Source organism: Cupressus sempervirens, chromosome 8 (genome assembly GCF_028749045.1).
Source record: "Cupressus sempervirens isolate cs-2001-9-10 chromosome 8, ASM2874904v1, whole genome shotgun sequence".
In the NCBI taxonomy this organism is placed as follows: domain Eukaryota; kingdom Viridiplantae; phylum Streptophyta; class Pinopsida; order Cupressales; family Cupressaceae; genus Cupressus; species Cupressus sempervirens.
This window is the reverse complement of record NC_143125.1, coordinates 251,395,951-251,417,305: the sequence shown is the minus strand read 5'-3', so window position 1 is coordinate 251,417,305 and position 21,355 is coordinate 251,395,951. Positions and strand designations below refer to the sequence as shown.

Here is a 21,355-nt window from a genome sequence, read left to right as displayed (position 1 = left end):
ATGGAGGGTCGGGCGTGAACGTCCTACTTGAGGAGACGTGGAAGGCACTAGGGAAACCTACACTCTGGTCACCCACATTCCAACTGGTGGGTGTAGACCAACATGGAATCAAGCTGATAAAAACTCTGATGGGACAAAAGGTAGTAATTGGTACACAACAGTTCCTCTTGGGCTTTGTGGTGATTACCCTGGAGGAGAAAGGGTATGATGCATTCTTGGGGAGAGGATGGATAGTCACAGCAAAGGCCACCCATAATTGGAAGAGAAATACCCTTTCCATAGAAGCAAATGGCCGAAAGTACACAATTGATCTAAGGAATTAGTCTGTAAATCAGGATCTCGCATCCAACTTAGAGGCGGGAGGAGAAGATGGGGAAGGACTGGAACCAGATAAAGGAGTGCTCCGGCTTGGGGAATGCTCAGAAGATGAAACATGCTTCCTCAACAACCTATTTCACTGGCAGATGGGAGATTGTGAAGTATTTCAGCTAGAATGTAATATGTTGCAAATCCAAGAATCTGAATCAAAAGAAAAATACTCAGAAGGGTATAAGGAATACAAGGAGGGTACGACCACCCTCAAATAATAAACCGGCACATATATTTAGCAAGGAGAAAAAAGTGGAATACGAGGAGGCTAAGCTGGAGACGATAAACCTAGGAGAGAAGGACCAACCCAAGGAGATCCTCATAGGAGATGATTGGGATTTGGTGTTGAAGGCGGCAACTTTTAAAATCCTCCTTGAATATAAAGACGCATTCACATGGATGTACAAGGACTTGAAAGGAGTGTCACTGGAACTGTGCGTCCATTGGATATCGTTGATACCAAGAGCAAAACCAGTGCGCAAACGGCTGTATCGGATGAACAAGAACTATGCAGCCAAGATTCAAGAAGAAATCAAGAAAATGCTTGAGGTAGGAATAATATTCAAGGTGCAAACTAGTGAGTGGGTATCCCCTATAGTTATATGAATATCACTGAAGAAGGAAGGGAACCAAATTCAGATTTGCGTTGATTTCAGATGCTTGAATGCAGTAACTATAAAAGACCCCTTTCTAATCCCTTTTACTGACAGTATCCTAGAAGAAGTGTCAGCTATGAAATATACTCTTTCATGGACAAGTTTTCAGGATATAACCAAATCAGCATTGCTGAGGAGGATAAGCTCAGACCACATTTGTAGTCAAAGATGGGGTGTATGCTTATAATAGGATGTCATTTGGGTTATGCAATGCACCAACTTTCAAAGGATCATACTGCATATCCTCGACACTATGTTTGCAGGAAATCTCAAAGCCTTCCTAGATGATTGGTCAATCTATAGTGGCAAGGAGCACGACCTCAAAGTCATTGGTGAATGCATGGATAGATGTAGTAGGGCATGACTGACCTTGAATCCAAAGAAATGTAGGTTCATGGTCCCGCAAGGCAGACTTTAGGGCCATATAGTATGCAAGGAAGGGTTGAAAACATATTCCAACAAGATCAGGGTCACTCTAGACATTGATGCTCCATTGGATGTGACAGGTGTTAAGTCCTTTCTGGAACATGTAGGGTACTATAAGAGATTTATAAAAGGCTTTGCTGAAGTATCTCTACCCCTACAAAAATTAACTAGAAAGGGAGAACGGTTCTATTAGGAGAAAGAAAGGAGGAGGCTTTTCTAGAGTAAAAAAAGAGACTCATAGGTGCTCCTATTCTCATATACCCCGACTGGAACAAGGAATTCCATTTCTTGTGGATGCTTCCAATTATGCAATAGGTGCCACCCTAACACAAATGGGTAAGGAAGGATTGTACCATCTAGTGTACTTTGCAAGCAGGCTACTATCAAAAGTAGAGCGAAATTACAACACTCTAAAAGGGAAGCATTAGGTATGGTCTATGTAGTTCAAAAATTTAAACATTACTTATTAGCTACTCCCTTTACTTTTTTTGTTGATCATCAAGCACTCATGTATCTGGTGAAGAAGCCTGTGATTCAAGTGATAGTGAGTAGGTGGCTAATCCTTTTCCAAGAATTCACTTTTAAAATCATAGTCCACCCAGGGAAAAGTCATGTAATTGCAGATCAATTATCAAGAATCAAGTCAGGAGAAGTCCTTGGAAATGGAGTGAACGAGGATTTTCTAGATTCCCATTTATTTCAAATTGTCATACTACCTCAGTGGTACAAAAGGATTGGGCAATATCTGTCAACTGCTACCTTCCCAAGGAAATGCCAGTGGTGGAGAGGAGGAAGATTGCATTGAAAAGTAGGACATTCTAGCTGATTAGTGGATTGTTGTATAAGATGGGGCTGGATGAAGTGTTAAGGAGATGCATCATGGAGGAAGAGATTCCAAGAGTTTTGAGAGAATCCCATGAAGGATTGGCAGGAGGTCACATGGGACTTGAAGCAACAACTCGAAAGGTATTGTTGGCTGGACTCTGGTGGCCCACACTGTATGCAGATGCTCGAGAATGGGTCTTGAGTTGTGATATATTCTAAAGGGCGGGAAAACCCATAAAAAGAGATTTCATGCCACTGTTTCCATCTTAACCACAAGAATTATTCGAGTAATGGGGATTGGACTTTGTAGGGCCCTTGCCTACCTGCAGTAACCATTGATGCAAATACATAGTGGTGGCAACAAAATATCTTACAAAATGGGTAGAAGTACGAGACCTCTTGGACAAGACCGCCCTCAGTACGGCCAAATTTCTCTATGAGCAGATAGTAACAAGGTATGGTATACCATTGCAATTGACAAGTGACAGAGGGGTGCACTTTGTAAATCAGGCAATCAGAACTATGACGAGTATGGAATTTTTCATTCTTTTTCCAGTCCGTACTATCCAAGGACAAATGGACAAGCATAGGAAACAAATAAAATATTGGTGGCAATTTTTTACAAGACTTGTGGAGTTGAAAAGGGAGATTGGGAGGAAAGACTGCCAACCGTCCTATGGGCATACATGACCACTTACAAAGCCACCACTGGGCAAACTCCAATTCACTTAATGTACGGACAGGAGGTAGTGATGCCAATGGTATATGCAGTACCTAGCCTAAGAAAAGCAATTCAACACAGGTTAGGAGATGAGGAGAGTTTGAGGGAAAGACTCGACACTATAATAAAATTGGATGAAAGGACAATAGCTCAATGGGCGACTGAAGTGGTACAAAGGAGACAAAAATTCTGGCACAATAAGCATTTGAGAAGGATGAATTTTATATTGGGTTAGTTAGTACTCAAGTATAATGGTAAGAATGAAATAAAACTTGGCAAGTTCAAAATATGTTGGTTGGGGCCATATAGAGTGGTAGAAGTAAAGGAAAATGGGGCAATAAGCTTGTCAACTCTAGATAATAAGCCCCTTAAGGACCTAGTTAATGGGTCAAAATCAAAACCTTAAGGACAGCAAAATCAAATTGCCTAATTATTTTATAGATATAAAAGAAGCAGGCCAAGTAAGGCAAATAAAAGATAAAGCAAAAAAGGAGGAAATAAAGCCGAAATTAATAAAAGGAAGAAGATTTCAAAGCATTACTCTATATAATAAGACTCCATTAAAAGGGCCCAAAATAAGAGAAGGAAGTACTGTGTGAAAGGAGAGTCCAATTGTGGCAAACAAGGGATTGCAGAAGGTTTGTGTTGGACGAAGTAGTATTTCCGTACGAGGCCAAACTAATCTTCCATGCCGTACAAGGAAATGGAGTAGGGGGCCATGCGGAGTTGGATATGCAATACGGGATAGTGAGCTGTACGAAGGGCTGAAGTACAGGGCTTTACATGCTAGTGACAACTTAGAGACTCGTGAGAATTCTCCCACCATATGAGTGCTGAGGGTCATAAGAGTTGCTTTTGGACAAGTACAGAGATTTCTAAGGACTAGAGGAAGGAAGGGATGGTTTGTCGTACAAATTCAGGCAGGTCCAACAACAACCATACATGCATGAAGGAGGATCATCACCAATGTACGAGGTAGTACCGTATGTGACATCAAGAAACTATCACCATATGGTGTATGACAAGCCGAAAGAAGTGCAAGGAAAGGACAAGGTGAGATATAGGTAGTTTCAAAAACTGAATGATTTGGACACATGGTAAGAGATAAAGGGAGAAGTGTGGATAGGGCGTTTGCAAACAATTAAAAGATGGTAAAGATAAGTGTGGGAAATTGGAGCAAAGGAAAGATTATTGATTCAAAGAAAAAGCCAGTCCTACAGGCTAGGAAGGTGGTGAAGAAGATGCCCAGTAACAAAGACAAAACTACAGAAAAGACTATTGTTGCTAATGTTACTTTTGAAAGTGTAATGGGAAGTGAATGCGGCACTTGGTGGGAAAATACAGAGGACAACCACTCTTTGAAAGAGGCACTATACAAAGCAGAGGTAGACAAAATAATTTCTAAACCCATCTTTGATTTGAAGGAGTTTGAGTCTATATTGTGTACCATGGTGGCTGGCTATGATAAGAAACCTCATAAATCGGTAATCCATATTTGTATCAAACTTTGACAATCTCTTACTCAGCTAAAGAAATGAATAAGGTTTTTGGAATTCTCAACCGAGGTTACGAATTGACAAAAAGCCTAATGATAATGGAAGAAAAAAGAAGTGGCTAGGGTTTATGTGTAGGAATGATCTCACGAAGCATGAAATGGAGGGCATTCTGAGAAAAAAGAATAGTCGAGGCCTAAAGAAAAATTTCATAGCTAATGAGGAATGGCGATGCTTTGTAGACTTTGTTAAAAGCAAGCTTATTGCCAGAAGTCGCACATCAAATATTACCCTATAGATGTTACCTGCAGTTGATGGATTGAATAAGGGACATGTGTACGGGCGTAGTTTCTCTTAGAAAGATTACGAGAATTCATGGAGTTGAAGCATAAGTCATTCTACATGCCACACCATGCCATAGCCTTATTCCTAGAAGCAATTCGTACTCAGGTGGCTGTTGAACATAGATGGGCATTGATTTCGGCAAACAAAGTGGAACCCTGTAGACCAGCCATGATATATTGGGTTCACATGGATACTTTTAGAGCAGGGTCAGGAGAACCATGACAAAAGAAACCAAGACAGGTAGCGGTATAAGTAGGGTCTATTAAGAGCTCAAGTTAGGAAGAGATTAGAGAGGACAGTTTAGAGGAGGATGAGACTAGTACAGATATATCTTCAAATTTGTAGGAGGAAGAAATTTGTTTTAGCCACTTGAAAGGCACGCCTAGAGATATCACTTTTCTACCAACGACGAAAGGACCATTGCCAAGCGGGGTACTTGAGTATGCCCAGATTCATCAAGCTGAGATTAAGAGTGCTGAAGCAAAGAGTATGGAAGAGGCTCATACAAGTCAGCAGTAGGAAGGGGTACATACCACCACTGGTATAGAGGGAGACATCTGTACTATGCATAGTACGTAGGATGGATGTACCACCACTAGTACGGAGTGAGGCATCCTTACCATGGAAGGTAGTGGTATAGAGGAGAATCATAGTACATAGGGGGAAGGTAGTAGACAACATAAGGTTCCTCAATGGGCGGCAACAAGACTTTCTTTGCCAGGAGTGGCAAACTTGGTTCTTGTAGATTAGTAGATTCATACTAAGGTTTCAGAAAAAAGTGTGGGCACAAAGTAAGACTACACACACTGCAAGGTATAAAAGTAACATACCCTATTGCCTTTGTCGTATAGCTTGTAGGAAAAATAGATGCACAGAATGAGAAGCACATGGAAGAAACCAAAATTGAAGATGAAGACACACCAATTGAGGACACAATATTAGAGGAGGTAGATAAATTGCTTGAAGAAGAGGGGATGGTACGTCCACCCTCACCAACCCCCTTGGAGGTAGAAAAGGAAGACAAAACAAAAATACAGAGTGAGAGATGGGACCTTCCGAGACATTCTCGGTAGAGGACAAAGTAGAAAGACTTCTCAAAGAATTACAAGATATGGAACATACCACCAAGGAAATTATAAAGCAGGCTAAAAATCAGAACTTTGGGGCCATAGTTAGAGTAGCTCAATCCTTGGTAGCATTCATGAAGAAGGGCTGTCATACTGATTGGAGGTTAATTCAGCAAGGTGGGTACAAGCAGGAGGAAATAGTAGTTGTAGAGTGGACAACCCGATACACCATACCTCTAGCCAAGGAACAACCACCTCTCGTACACACACTTGCAGAAATGTAAGTAGCATTTAGAAGGACATACTTGGAACTTTAGTAGGAAAAGGAATTGGTAGGACACGTGGCAACTGAATAGAAGATAGAAAAAATTGCTCTAGAAGAAAATTGGAAGGTAGAAAAAGCTGCCTTGGAAGAAAAATTTAAGATAGAGAAAGCTTCTCTGGAAGAGAAATTCACAATAGCTGAGGCGAAAGAGATAAATGTATTGCATGTTCTACAGGGAGTTCATACCAAACAAAAGGCTGTTGAATGAGATCTTTTATGCCTCTGTGGAGCCCCAAGTCCAGGGATGTCTTCACAACCTATTCCTTGAAGTCTGCTTTTCCTTTTAGCTTTTTGTTGGGTAGTCGTCTGTGTTTTGTGCTGGGGGGGGTGTAAATGTATTACGTAATAAAGTAATGTTGTAATTAGAACTAGTTAAGCTTTGTAGGGAGAGGGTAGTTAGGAAGTGAGGGGATGCCTCTGTTGGTTTTCCCAACCAGTTGACCATTACATAAGATCTTTGGAATATGGATGATGTACTCATGTTTTTAGTAATCAATAAAGTAATAACATTTCCTTGCCATTGTGGTATATTGGTACTAGTATTGGTAATATATGTCATGTTGGTGTAATTGACTCCATGTTATATGTTGCTGTGTACATTCTGCATTGTGAACCATTCTACATCTTTCCACCATTGCTCTATAAGAAATACAAGGTTTTCATTCAGGAACCCCATTTGTTCTTCTTTGAAAGAGCATCTTTTTGGTGGTGAGTCCTCTACCACAGATAGTTGTATAAGGTAATGGTCTGACCCTAACCATGGTATGATTTCAGCTAGTAGATTAAAAGGAAAGGTTGCCCAATCACCTTTAATCAAGAATCTGACCGATTTTTCAGCTATGTTGCTCAACCCTTGCCTTCTATTATTCCATGTTAACTTGTTCCCTTTAGTATGAAACTCTATCAGGTTATTTCTATTAGGGATTTTGGAAGATCCTCCCCATTTTCTTTGAGATTCAGTATCGCATTGAAATCCCCACCTACTATACAAAATTGGTCTGGGGAGGTTCTCCAAAGGGTGTCAATTTCTGCCCATACTTCCAACTTGTCCCTTGTTAAAGTAGGGTCATGTACATTTATGAGGGAAAACTTTAGGTTTGATCTAATACTCCTGACATGACCACATGTCCAATTTCTATTTTCCTGAATGGATGAGTAATTAACCCATTGTGGATCCCATGCCACCAGAATTCCTCCTGAGGCTCCTTTTACTGGGGCCCCTTTTATTTCCCATATCCCTAGATTTTTCTTCAAAATCTGAGTATCATCTTTACCAACCTTTGTTGAATAACAATGATTTTTGGTTTATGTTTGGAAATGCAGCATTTTAATAGCCATTTCTTGTTAGGGGCATTGAGGCCCCTAATGTTCCATATAGGACTTTTATGGCTTTGTGGGAAGGACCTTCCCTTCCCCTGCATAAAAGATATCAGTAATCTTAAGTTGGTTCTCTGCCAATCCATCCTTTTCTCTTAATTCAGAGAGGGATTTCCTCCCTTTCTGTTTTTAGGATTTTGCCATAATTCTGTGTCACTTTATCTAGAATAATAGTAGCTAGATCTAGAATGGAGGAAGACCCTTCCTTTTCCCCCGATTCTTCCATTTCTTCTTCCAAATTTTTTTGATCTCTCTCCTCTTCTTCTAGTTCCAAAATTCTACTGATGAGGAATTGTTTTCTCTTATTTGTTGCTTCCATATTAATAACTCTCCTAAGGCCCTCCATAATGTTTTCCTCTATATTTTGTTCATATATATCCTCTGCTACTTTTTCCTTCCTCATGGAAACTTCCATTTCTAATGATAGGTCCTCTAAGTCGTGATTCAATTGATATGTATTTTGGTTCTCTATTTTTGTAGTTTCCTCTAACTGAGATTCCACTATTTCCCTTTCCTCCTCCATTGGAGGAACTCCCATCACATTCTTTTTGGGGGATTGAGGATTGTCCTTATGTAATTTTCCTTTAATTTTGGAGACAGCTCTCCTCCATTCCTTCGTAGTATCTGCATCTGATTGCTGATCCTTATCATCTTCTTCTATGCTGGCCATTCTAGGTTCAGGACATGATCAACTTGTTGGCTGAGGGGTTTCTTTTAACTGATCTTGAGAGTTAGCCCTATGAGTAGGATTTTCTATGATAAATTTGCCTTCAGAGTTATTAAATGTAATGTTGAGTTTGGGTGACATTATCTTTGGTCTATAGCTCCTTTGAGGCCTTGATTTTCCAAAGTCTGTGTTATCACAGAAGGTAGGTTTGAGGGTATAGTTTATATCCTTAATTCTCAAATTAATTGTTTTTAATACTCTATCAAAGATATCCATTCTAATTGCATTTTTACATTTGAGTATGCGAACATATATTGGCCAAACTTTTCAAATTTTCCTATTTTATTTGCTGTCTATCAAGATATAGCTATGAATGAATTCGATTAGCATGTTAAGGATCATGATGCACCTAGTAATCTCAATCTCATCACTGATGTAGGATTGAAGTTAGGGCTTCAATCCATTAGCGAGAAATATTCATTCCTAAAAGGACAATTACCTTTAAAAAATATTTTTTAAGAGCTATTTCAAAACAGTCTATGTACCTTAACACATCTTTAAAAATAGTTATACTTACCTGTTGGTTGAAATGGGTTTTTAAACCATTCAGCAACCACCTCTGTAGGGAAATCCAACCTAAGCCCCTGAGCAAAGAGACCATGTGATTTGCAGTAATTGAACATTCCTTCCGTGTGCCTATTTTGCATGCTAATTGAAATTGTTTTTGGGGAAGGTCCTTCGTTCTTTGGCTGGGTGGTAGCTGGGATTATTTCTGGAGGTTTATTTAGATCTCTTTTAGGCCCTTGCTTCACGTTTGTAGGCGGTCTAGGGTTTGAGCATGCTTCCTCTGCTGCAGCTACTTAATACCCTGGAAAATGTTGTTCACATAGCAGGACATAGGGTTGGGAATTTTCCTGTTGTTCTGGGCAAATATCTTTTCTTCTCTTTCTTGTTAATCACTCGTTCCCACCCGTTTTCAGTTTCCATCTTGTCTGCTGGATCAGCAAAACATTCACAACCCTTAACTGCTGGATTTACATGTAGGGATCGATTCTGATCGAATCTCAGCTGTTCCCTTCTAGATTTGTTCCTAATGAAGCACTTGCTCTGATTTTTCCTCCATTTTGTCATAGGGTTTAATGGCTTCATCCATCCTTATCCGCCCTCGGGATGTTCCCAATATCCTTGTCTCTGGATATCTGCCAGGGTTTGACAGCATTTCTGCTGATTAAAGGTGCTACCTTAGCATATTTAGTTTTCCCAAAGAAATCCTTCTGAAAAATATATTTTGCCAGTGAAAATACATTAAGAACAGATGATGCCCTCTTTTGGCAGAGGAGAGTCACTTGAATTGCTGGGATAGGTAGCCTTTCCCAGAACCGTCCAATCAGATAGAAAACAATTACACCAAAATACTGTCCGACTGTGGAAAGAGAAACGACAGAATTGCTATTATTGTGCCAAAGTATTTATTCTGATCATGTGCTGCTTATTCTGAATTATTCGCTAATACTGATAGATTCGTATGGTCGAATTTGCCTCTACTTTTGACAAACCCTTGTTGATACCAATGATGCAATCTGCTGATTCCAATGTCTTCAAAGTACTGAAATTTCTTCCACACTGACTGCGTCTGAAGCTTATTTGTCGCCTTGGTATGTACCAGACTTTGAAGTTCAAAATAAAGGCGCTCAGCTGTTTACAATCTGCCCTGCAAACTTCCTTAAACATTCATAAACCTGATGCAATTGATGGTCACAATCACCAAATCTGCCAATTAATTCTGCAAATGCCAATGGCCCGGGGGTTTGTCCATCTTGTGTCAGCATATTTACACCCATTTGTGTTTCTACAACAAGTTCTATAAATGTCAAATGCATTTTATACTAGAAACATATCCAAAGATATAAACAAAATAATTTTTCTTATTCAGGAACAGGCTCTACTAAGCTCTCATGAATTGACATAATTGTGTGATGGCAAGCTCCTATTTGTGCCTTTTCTCATTATGTGGGTCCTTCAGCATATTGTATCAAAGCCAGACTTTCCATGGGAATCAAAGTGTCTGTCATTGATGGACAAAATCCCCTAGAACCCCAGATTGAACTGTCTTATTTTCAAAATGCAGTCAATGTTTATAGAATACACTATTCATCATCAAAAGGATTGTATACCAATAGATAGATGCAAGTTTTGTCACGATGTAGCAAAAGAGTCATGAAAACTTTGTAGTAGAAAAAGTCACCATGAGCATAACTAATGTGATATGTAGACTGGTTTTCATTAGTAATTAAATTCAAGCAAATTGAGTATGCTATAGAAGTTGAATAAAATGAAGGTCTTATTTACGAATTACGGGACATTTGTGCAAAGTTAATAATGAAGAAAGCATAGCCATTATGAAGACTTGTTAATTAGTTAATGATTCTGGAAGGCCTGGCCTAAATTTGGAGCTCTTGGAAACTTTGACCAGATGGGAAACAACGAATATGAGCCATCCAGATGGGAAACAACCAATATGAGCCATACTTTCTCAATGTCAACACTGAGCTGACAAATCCTTTGGTCCTCTTGTAGGATAACACGTATATTCTAGTGTGCTGCATAAAATGTTGAACTAGATGAGGTCACAAGTACGAGGCTACTTTAATTTTTTATGTTTGAAGAAAATGCATCATATACTATCAAGCGAATCTGGAAGATGGATTTAAGTTGAACAGTATGGTTTCAGGAAAAAACTTATCATACCTATTGAAACAAAGATTACATATGGGCTAAGTTGCCAAATCTGGAATGGGAACAGGTAAGGGTATGTCGGTACAGCAGAAATTTTTGTAGGGCTTAGGTACGTTTTGGTACATTCATAAAAATATATGCACACACATACAGATATATACACACATACACACATACAGATATATGTGTATATATGTACGTATCTATATATATATGCAGCTAAAATAAAAATTAAGTTTAGAATGTCATATACCAATACATATGCTAAACAAAACGATTGCAAATTTGAAATTTTGAAACATATAATTCTAATTAAATTCAGGTTTGTGTCTCAAAAAGATCAAGACAGAATCTCATGGTAGATAAGTGTCGAGTTCACTAATCAGCAGATTAGGTCTTAAACACATCTAAAAGATCAAACTAAAATCATTAAATATTTCATCATTAAGAAACACAAATCCCAGATGTGTACCTGCAGGAGATTTGTTTCAGAATCAGATTCTGGTATGCTTTGTACCCAGAATCACCCAGAAAAGTCCCACGATTCAGCAATTTAGCATATGTGCATGAGCCCCAGTGGACAGCAAATCAGCATCTTTGTGGAGACATGCTTGTTTTAGCTGAATAGACAAAGGCAAGTCATGTTAAATGCCTTCAATTTCAATATACCGAGTTACAAAGAGTCCTAAAAATTGTCTTTACTTGTGGACCTCTACAAACAAGTAATAGCAGCTTTCCAAAGAAATTTGCAGCTGTCTAAAATCGTGTAAGCTTCTCCTCCTCAAGAGAGGACCTTGCAAAGAAAGTGAACCAATCAAAAAAGCAAACTATATTCAACCTAAAATTGTTCCAAAACTAAAATTAACTTGAAAATTGCCTCAAAAACTCCTTGCAGCAATAAGTTTTCAGAATACTATTGTAGGAGTTGAAGATAAGCTCATTACTCCAGGATCAGCTGCAAAAACAAAAACAACCCTCAACAAGTGTAATAACCATCAGCTGGTTATGACTTTGACAAATTCAAGAAATTTGGCATTTTGACAAACACTTTGCAGGCTAACTCAATATTATGAAAAGTCTCTGTTGTAGTTGCACTCAGAACACACATATATGGAATTCTAAAATAGTTATAACTTATGATTCAACCAATTATGTTGAACGTCAATGCTGAAACTTAACTATCATTTGCACTAACATCCAGTTTTATTGAATTCAAATTTGATTTCTATCATGAGTGATGGCAATTGGAATTACAAACACAAATATAATTGTGAAGAACCTGATATCCGGCCAGATTTAAATACGCAACCACTTGTAATGAAGAATTCGGGCCTCCTACAAGTAACGTGGGTAGATGAATGGACTCACCACCTTGCAGTATAAAATATAGTCCCAAATAAGACAACTGCTGCTATAATATGAAACATAAGCCTTCAAGCAAATCACTGACTTCCTTTAACAGAAATGTCAAACAAATTCCCAAAATTATTCTTCTCCCTAAATACATTATGAACAATAGGAGATATTAGCAAATAGCTTTACCTCAGCAACCATTTGCAAAGCAATTCCAGAATAGCTCTCAGATTTGAATCTACTATACTTCAGCTGTAGATCCAATGGAACAACTCAGAATTCAGACCCTTATACTTCAGCAAGGGCACAAAAATCAGAACTTAGAAAAAGCCACAAAGGCATCAAAAGCAAATAAAATGTCCAAGCATGTCTTTCTCAACAAATGGGCTTGTATTTATAACCTCCATACGCCCTTTTTGTTGCCAAGATATAACTTCACTCAAGAAGCTTCACCACACAACATTAATTAGAAGCTTCCATTAGATTCTTTCACCTGACTTGGCTTAACTAATTAATAAATAACTCTTTCCAATGATAACTCAACTCTTAAGTGAAATTATTAAGTTAAATTATAACTTTATAATAAGCCATTTAATAAATTAATTATAATTTGGCCACTAAAATTATAATAACTCCCAAAATACTCATCATTTAAATATGTCATCTAAAATAGGATTCATACTTATTATTTCTCCATGTGACCAAATGCACTTTCCAAAAATAGAAAGGGTCCATCTCTAACAACACCCAACTTACCACAAATAGTAAATACACAAAACTAAGCCCGAACGAAGTCCAATTTGAGCCAAATGAAGACCAACCTGTAGCTTACTAAATTGTAGAGAAGATAAAGCCCTCTCGGGCCAAGCCATTGTCTCAAAAGACCTTCTATCCACAATAATTAGCCTACAAGGATCACAATAATAGGCTAATCCTTGAAACTCTGATACTGACAAAAATAGGGACATTACAATCCTCCCTCCCCGAGATTGCTTGTCCTCAACCAATCTGGCAATACAGTGAGCTCCAACCTCCACCTGGATCCCAAATGAAGAAGTACGTGGCATCCCTGTCAACACTGGACCAACTACATGGCAATATCATCACGTGCATCAACATCGCCTACAATATAGCGCCTGGCACCTGTGCTAATGATGTAGCTACATGAGAACCACATGCACTCATGCCAATTGTATCAACAATAGGTGTAGCCACGTCAAAATCTATGGACACAGGAACATCACCAAATGTTGCAACAAAAAACTGAACAAAATCTATCGATGGTGAAAAGTGAGTCCAACTTTGCTTAGGTGAGTGATGAACATCAACCTCAAACAGTGGATTTTCATAAGACCATGTTGCATCCATGTCAAACATAGGATTGTCCACAAAGTGAACCTCACCATTGTGCTGATCTGAACTATAACATGACTCAGCCTCGACAACAATTGAATGCATACTGCTAAACTCCTCACTAGATGGATGGACCGACACAAAATTGGTTTTTGATATGATAGCATCCTCACATGCTCCTACTCCCACGATCGCTGCATTGCCATCAAATACATGATCCTAGGACCTCATGCCAACAACTGCATCATCTGACTCAACTAGACATGAATTTTCGTCACATTCCACCTCAATTGTGCCCAACTCATGTGGTGTCTCATAAGAAATATACTGCACATTTGTAGCCGCAACTATATCATCACATTTTGCTCTTCGAAAAAGCGATATCATGCTTTGCTCAAATAACGGATTCGAAATCAATTGGGTCATCCGTTTGTGATTTTGATTCAGCTCATTCACTAGCATATCCAACTATTTCACAATACCCCGTATGTCAAATTCTCCATCACTAGGCGGAGTATGCCTCTTGTGGATATAATGAATACCAAACCTCCCGTCACCATCCGTAACGCTGAAAACCAAATCTCCAAAATAAGGCACTGATCAAATTGAGTTCAATTCCTGCAGGCTGACAAGAAATTGCTCTGATACCATTGTAATAACTTTCAACCAGTTATAACTTTGACAAATTCAAGAAATTTGGCATTTTGACAAAACACTTTGCAAGCTAACTCAATATTATGAAAAGTCTCTATTGTAGTTGCATTCAGAACACACGTATATGGAATTCTAAAATAGTTATAACTCATGATGCAACCAATTATGTTGAACTTCTATGCTGAAACTTGACTATCATTTGCACTAACATCCACCTTTATTGAATTCAAATTTGATTGCTATCATGAGTGATAGCAATTGGAATTACAAACACAAATATAATTATGAAGAACCTGATATACGACCAGATTTAAATACGCAACCACTTGTAATGAAGAATTCGGGCCTCTTGCATGTAACGTGGGTATATTAATGGACTCACCACCTTGCGGTATAAAATACAGTACCAAATAAGACCACTGCTGCTATAATATGAAACATAAGCCTTCAAGCAAATCATTGACTTCCTTTAACAGCAATGTTAAACCAATTCTCAAAATTATTCTTCTCCCTAGATACAGTATGAACAGTAGGAGATATTAGTAAATAGCTTTACCTCAGCAACTATTTGCAAAGCAACTCCAGAATAGCTCTTAGATTTGAATCTACAATACTTCAACTGTAGATCCAATGAAACAACTCAAAATTCAGACCCTTATACTTCAGCAAAGGCACAAAAATCAGAACATAGAAAAAGCCACAAAGAGATCAAAAGCAAATAAAATATCCAAGCATGCTTTTCTCAACAAATGGGCTTGTATTTATAACCTCCATATGCCCTTTTTGTTGCCAAAATGTAACTTCACTCAAGAAGCTTCACCACATAACATTAATTAGAAGCTTCCATTGGATTCTTTCACTTGACTTGGCTTAATTAATTAATAAATAACTCTTTCCAATGATAACTCAACTCTCAACTTAAATGAAACTATATAGTTAAATTATAACTTTAAAGTTTATAATAAGCCATTTAATAACTTAATTATAATTTGGCTAGTAAAATTATAATAACTCCCAAATACTCATCATTTAAATATGTCGTCTGAAATAGGAGTCATACCTATTATTTCTCCATGTGACCAAATGCATTTTCCAAAAATAGAAAGGTTCCATCTCTAATAATATCCAACTTACCATAAATAGTAAGTACACAAAACTAAGCCCAAATGAAGTCCAATCTGAGCCAAACAAAGACCAACCTGTAGATTACTGAATTGTGGAGAAGATAAGGCCCTCCCAGTGCAAGCCACTGCCTCAAAAGATCCTCTATCCACAATAATTAGCCTACAAGGATCACAATAATAGGCTAATCCCTGAAACTCTGATATTGACAAAAATGGGGACATTACGATAAGAGAGTATGCAAAAAATGAGCTTTCTTGATTTTTAAGATTTATTGGATGTGTTACAAAGTGTATTGTAGCCCTGCTTATATAGTCAGGGTGAATGATAGGATCAAACAAGATACTAACACGTTTTAATCCAATAACATGAGAGAACAAATTAAAACAAATATTAAATGACCTATGATGCAAGAAGTAAATGAGATACATGATCCCATTAACAACTAACACATCTATAAAAACATCTAGGACTTAAGTTAACATGTGAATTAGTTAGATACGAGACCTTATTCACACCAACAACATGATTCATTTTTTAGAATTTTGAACTTTGTAAATGCTAATTCAAGGTGGACTAAATTTTCTGTCTTGGAGCTTATGCTGTTATTCTCTGCTAAATGCTTGATGTCTTTATGTAGATTCCACTCTGGCTGCTTTTGGAAATACTTTCCCACTATTCAAATGGATTCTTTCTGCATCTATCCTTTTTCTTTGTTCAGGTGTTTAATAACCATGTTTTTGTCTGGAATTTGCGGTCAACAGCCTTTGTTTCCAGGAGAAACCAGCATCGATCAGTTGGTGGAGATCATTAAGGTTAGAAATCTCAAATCTGTAACATGGCAAGCATGTTTTTTTGTTTATGTTGGAGATTAATTTTTTGTGCCACACTGTTTTAATATCTTGGCTGCATTAGGTTTTGGGGACACCGACCCGTGAAGAGATCAAATGTATGAATCCAAATTGTACAGATTTTAAATTCCCTCAGATCAAAACACATCCATGGCACAAGGTTCTTGGCAAGGATTACCAGCTTATTCTATTGATTTATGTTTAGATCCTTTTTTAAAAATTGCTTTCTTAAAATGTAATTTTCATTTTTTGTCAAAAACAAAGTGAAATAGTGAACAACGGCACTTCAATTTATAACAAATATTGAACAAGTGCTTGTTGAAAACTTATATTTTCAGGTGTTTCGCAAACAATTGCCACTAGAGGCAGTTGATCTCGTGTCAAGGCTTCTTCAATATTCTCCAAATATGCGTTGTACTGCTGTATGTAATCTTCTTCCTTTTCAGCAGATTTATGAGTGACTATTACTTTGTTTTTTAAATAGATTTAATAAGTTTATTAGGAACCGATACATGCATGGTTCTCATTTGTGAAAAATAATCAACATTACATTTTTAATCAAGAACCATGGTAGAAGGTTGGATGTAGTATCCTAAGATGAAATTTATATTTGTGTTTATGGTCTGGTTAACTGTACCCTCTTTTTAATAGGGTTTTTTCTGTCAAATGTAGTTTATATTTACCCATAGTTAAGCATGGTCAATGTTCAGTAGTGGCCAAATTTTTAATGGTCACTAACCGTAAAATATTAGCCATTTTTACTTACTCATTTTTTGATAATGATTAGTAGTAAATTTTAACCATAGCTAAATGTTGTTCAATTTGTAAACATTGTTACTTACCGTTGATTTGAAATGATAGCTATCTCTAGTCAAATTCATACTCTATTTAGTAGCCACTAGCTATTCATTTGCATGGGCCATGTTGTGTATGACTATGCATAATATTCTGTATAGAAATAACAGTGTTCAACAATTTTCAACCCATATAAATGTACATTCATATACACACAAAGACACATAGCCCACACAGACCCTTACAAGATTGACCACATACCAACCACACACATGCGCACACACACGCACACGCACAATGTAAGCCATATTTTAACCAAAAAATTTGAAATTGTGCTAACTTTAATATTTTTTTGAAATTGGGCTAACTTAAATAAATTATTACAAGTTTAATTCATTAATTTGTTCATTTGTAAATGATCATGGTTTGTGACAGAAAAAAATGCGATTTGCAGTGTTTGTCAGGGGTTTCCCAGGTGGCTGTTATGGCTGCCAGGGTTTTTAATAAGGTTCTTCAATCTTCGAACGTGTAAGGCGCGGATACATTTGTAGTCTCTTTCAAATTAGCTATAGATCAAACCCATCTTCCAACTCCAACTTCACTCTGTGAATCTTTTACATCTGTATTTCCCAATATGTGACTAATAGGACATACTTTTTAGTACAAATTGTTGGCATAATTGTCAGTGATATCTTAATGGCATAATAGACAAAAGAATTTGCCAAAATTATGGCATCAAGATTGTGTTTCATTGCTCAAGACAAATGCAGATTTTATCATCATTATATCATACTATTGCTCAAGAAAAAAATTAAATCAAGTAGAAAGTTTAAGGAGAAAACCAAATAAAGTACAAAAATTTTATTTTATTTTTAAGATAGACAACCCCCTCTTTGGAACCACAAATTTGAAGTGATAGAATAATAAAATTCTATTTGTATCATTTTTTGAGCTTTCCCAAAAAGGGATGACCCCCTAAAAGGGTTTGCAAGCATTTATTCTTGAGCCAACCCTATAGAATTTGGTCCCTCAAATTTGTAAAAGAAATTTAAAATTTAAATAAATAAAAATCCTTTCATTCTTCTTGGCCAAGCTATTTAAAGGGGTGTACAACTGCTGGGTGAAGAGTTTCTTGGATGGGTATAAATAAGAGTCTTTTGGAGGATCTTTAAATTATCCATTCATTTTAATATTATTCGAATTCAATGCAGATTTTTAAGATATTTAAGAGTAGAATTAAAAAGGCAAATTCACAGCAGACCTGAGTCAAACTTAAGGATCTTTTGCGAACAGATTTTGAAGGGTTATTTCCGACATAATAAGCAGATCTAAGGAAGGTTTTTTGTGAAGGCATATTCCAGATTTGAGAGCATCTATTGAAAAACACTATTGCAGATCTATGTGGAGTTTTCAGAAGTTTTAGGCAGATTTCATTGTAGACCTTGAAGGTGATCTAGGGAAGATGCAACTAAATTATAAGCACTTTACATTTCAGAGGTTGGTGCTTTCTACTTTGCAAGATCTAGGGTTGGAGCCTCTTACTTGAGGGATTTGAGTCTCTTGCTGACTTGGTGCTTAATGGAGGGCATTGGTGTCTCCTATGGGTTGGTGCCTATGAAGTTGTAAGTAATCTGAACACAGTTTGCAGCCATGGAGAAGGCTTGTGTGATCTGTAAATCTCTGGACCTAGAAAAAATTCTCACATAATGGTAAGCACCTCCCAAATCACAAAGCTATGGGATCATTCTGCCGAATTCCTTCAACATTACTAGAGGAAAGAGATGATTCATAGACTGTATCTATGTAATTTATCAATGTGTTGAGACAAGAGAAGTTCTTTATAAAAGAAATTTTTGTCCATAGTTTATTTGCAGAAGGATTTCCACATAAAATTGTGTGTGCATCTTGTGCTCTCTTTTGTTAGATCTAAACTTGGTGGATGCTTTGATTATTGCTAAAATTATAAATAGAATAAGTTGGCCTTATACTGACTTACTCCCCTCTCAGTATAAGTGTGTGTATGTTTTTCTTCAATGTGTATTAGAGAGGATCCTTTCAAAAAAGGCCTAATTGCTTGAAGTAAAGTTCTTAAGAACACACATGGTGAGTTAAGAAGGGTTCTCTTTGTTAGAGAAAAAGGTTAATTTAATTTCATTAATTAAATTACCTTTTCTCACTTCTTAAGATTTCACTTTATGCACCTTTTGCATTCATATTTAATAATTAATTAGTAATTATTAAATAACATTTATCTTTTAGGTTACTTTTTACCTTTTAGGTTACCCTTTTCGGGTTTAGATCTCCTTCTATAAGGATTGATCTTTTATAATTATCTTGTATCTTTTTCATTTCTGAGAATACAATTTGCATATTTTCAGAGCAAACGCTTGCCTCTTCTTATCCTTTTCTTCTCTGCAACAGGTTTTTACATGCAGGTATTCTTCAGGTTTTGTGGATTTGTATTGTGTATTGCTCAAATCCTTCATGGTATTAGAGCCATATCTGTTGTAGCTTGTTCAGTATTTGGAGAAAAAAGAGGAGGGTTTGACAAAACAAATTTGACATTTTTCGGCATTTTTCTTTGATTTTTGGAGGTGTGACGATGGCGATTTGGAAAAAATAATTATAGAGGTGATTTTCAAACAACAAGATCTCACTCATACGGACTCCTTTTTCCGAGCAATGTTTTTCGTTTTGGGGTAGAATTTCGTGATCTACACATTGGTGCAAGTTGTTTGTGATCTTTATTTTTAAATTTTTCAAAGAATCACAAATTCCGACTTTTGCAATTTCAAAGGCTTCATTCGAGCTCATATGGACACATATTCAAGTGCTATTTTTTAAAAAAGTGCATGATTTATTGTCTACTTTCTAGATTGGGTATCAATTTGGAATAATATTGCGTGGACATAGTACTTTTAGCATTTGGTCATTTTTGGCCTACAAAAAATAGGTATTTGTGATTCATATCTGAAGCTTTTTCGCTCTTCTCTCATTTACGCATTCCTTCTAGCAGCTGGGGTTCGGTGTTTTGCATTGTGGGGGGTGTTTTGTCATATTGTTTCTATCATTTACTTATGTAAACCAGAACTACATTAAAAAACAATTCAACACCTTCTAAAACAATGGCTGTGACTTCTTCTTGTCTAGAACTTCTGACCTCTCATAATTATCACACATGGAAGAACTTGATGACATGGCTTCTCCGGTCAAAAGGATTGCGGTCTTGTTTAGATGCAGTGCAACCACTTTTATAGAGGCCTTTTGAGGTCATGCAACACAGGAACAAGATAGATGAGACAATAGGATTGATTGCTTTATAAGTCTCTGACAGTCTATGGTTTCATCTTGGTGGGTGCAATACCCCTCTAGCTATGTGGACCAAGCTTGAAGGCTTGTTTGGTAGAGTGAATGAGTTTAGGGCACTTCAGATTGAGGCAGAACTTACCTCACTTATACGAGATTATTTTCCCTCCATTGAATACTTCTTGATGAAATTCAAGCAACTGAGATTTTTCTTGCAGGGTTGTGGGAAAAAAAAGGCTGACACTGAGTATCTACCTAATTCTTTCTAAGCTTCGTGGAGACTTTCAGATTTTTTCTTCTACCTCCTATTCCACCAAAGATGCTTTGGGTAATAGATTTACCATGCCATCCTTTGAGGTTTTTTGTGGTCGGTTGACTCGAGAGCAAGCTAAGCTCTCTTAGTTGGATTCTCTCACAGGCTCACAGAGTCATGCATTGGTAGCTCGACCATCTTTAGGGACGAAGGAGAAGACTCGAAAATCTCATTCTATAGAGTCTCAGATTAATTCCGACAGTCACAGTTCATCTGGGCCACCTCCCCCTAAAGGGGGTAAAGCAAAGCCAGAAAGATCGAAATTTGCTTATTGTAATAAGCCTAATCATGATGAGTCACATTGCTAGGAGAAGTTAGATGGCTATGCCAAACACGTTTAAGATTTGACAGCTCTCCTTCAGAAGAACAACATTGATATTCTTTCTACTTCTCACAGATCTTCTTCATCATCATCATTTCAGTCAGATGGTAAAGATATAGGAAAGGATCATGCACTATGTGCAACTACTATTCCTCATTCTTCTAGATGGTTACTGGATTCAAGTGCTTCACACCATATGGCATCTTCTTAGGATTTGTTCTCTTGTTTTGAGGCTTCTTCTACTCCACACATTTTGATGGGGAATTACATTGTTATGAC

At 37.3% G+C, this 21,355-nt stretch overlaps 1 protein-coding gene across 3 annotated transcripts in view; it reads left to right on the top strand.

Moving 5' to 3' along the window:
* LOC149542426 (shaggy-related protein kinase epsilon-like) overlaps positions 1-21,355 on the top strand; it is a 130,103-nt gene that overhangs the window by 52,921 nt on the left and 55,827 nt on the right. For 2 of the 3 annotated variants that reach the window (XM_089797365.1, XM_089797363.1), the window contains 3 exons: positions 16,254-16,304; positions 16,405-16,500; positions 16,679-16,762. In XM_089797365.1, coding sequence (XP_089653491.1) covers positions 16,254-16,304; positions 16,405-16,500; positions 16,679-16,762 — 231 coding nt within the window. Of the gene's footprint in view, positions 1-16,253; positions 16,305-16,404; positions 16,508-16,678; positions 16,763-21,355 lie in introns of all 3 variants that reach the window. The other variant, XR_016355464.1, reaches the window with a different exon arrangement.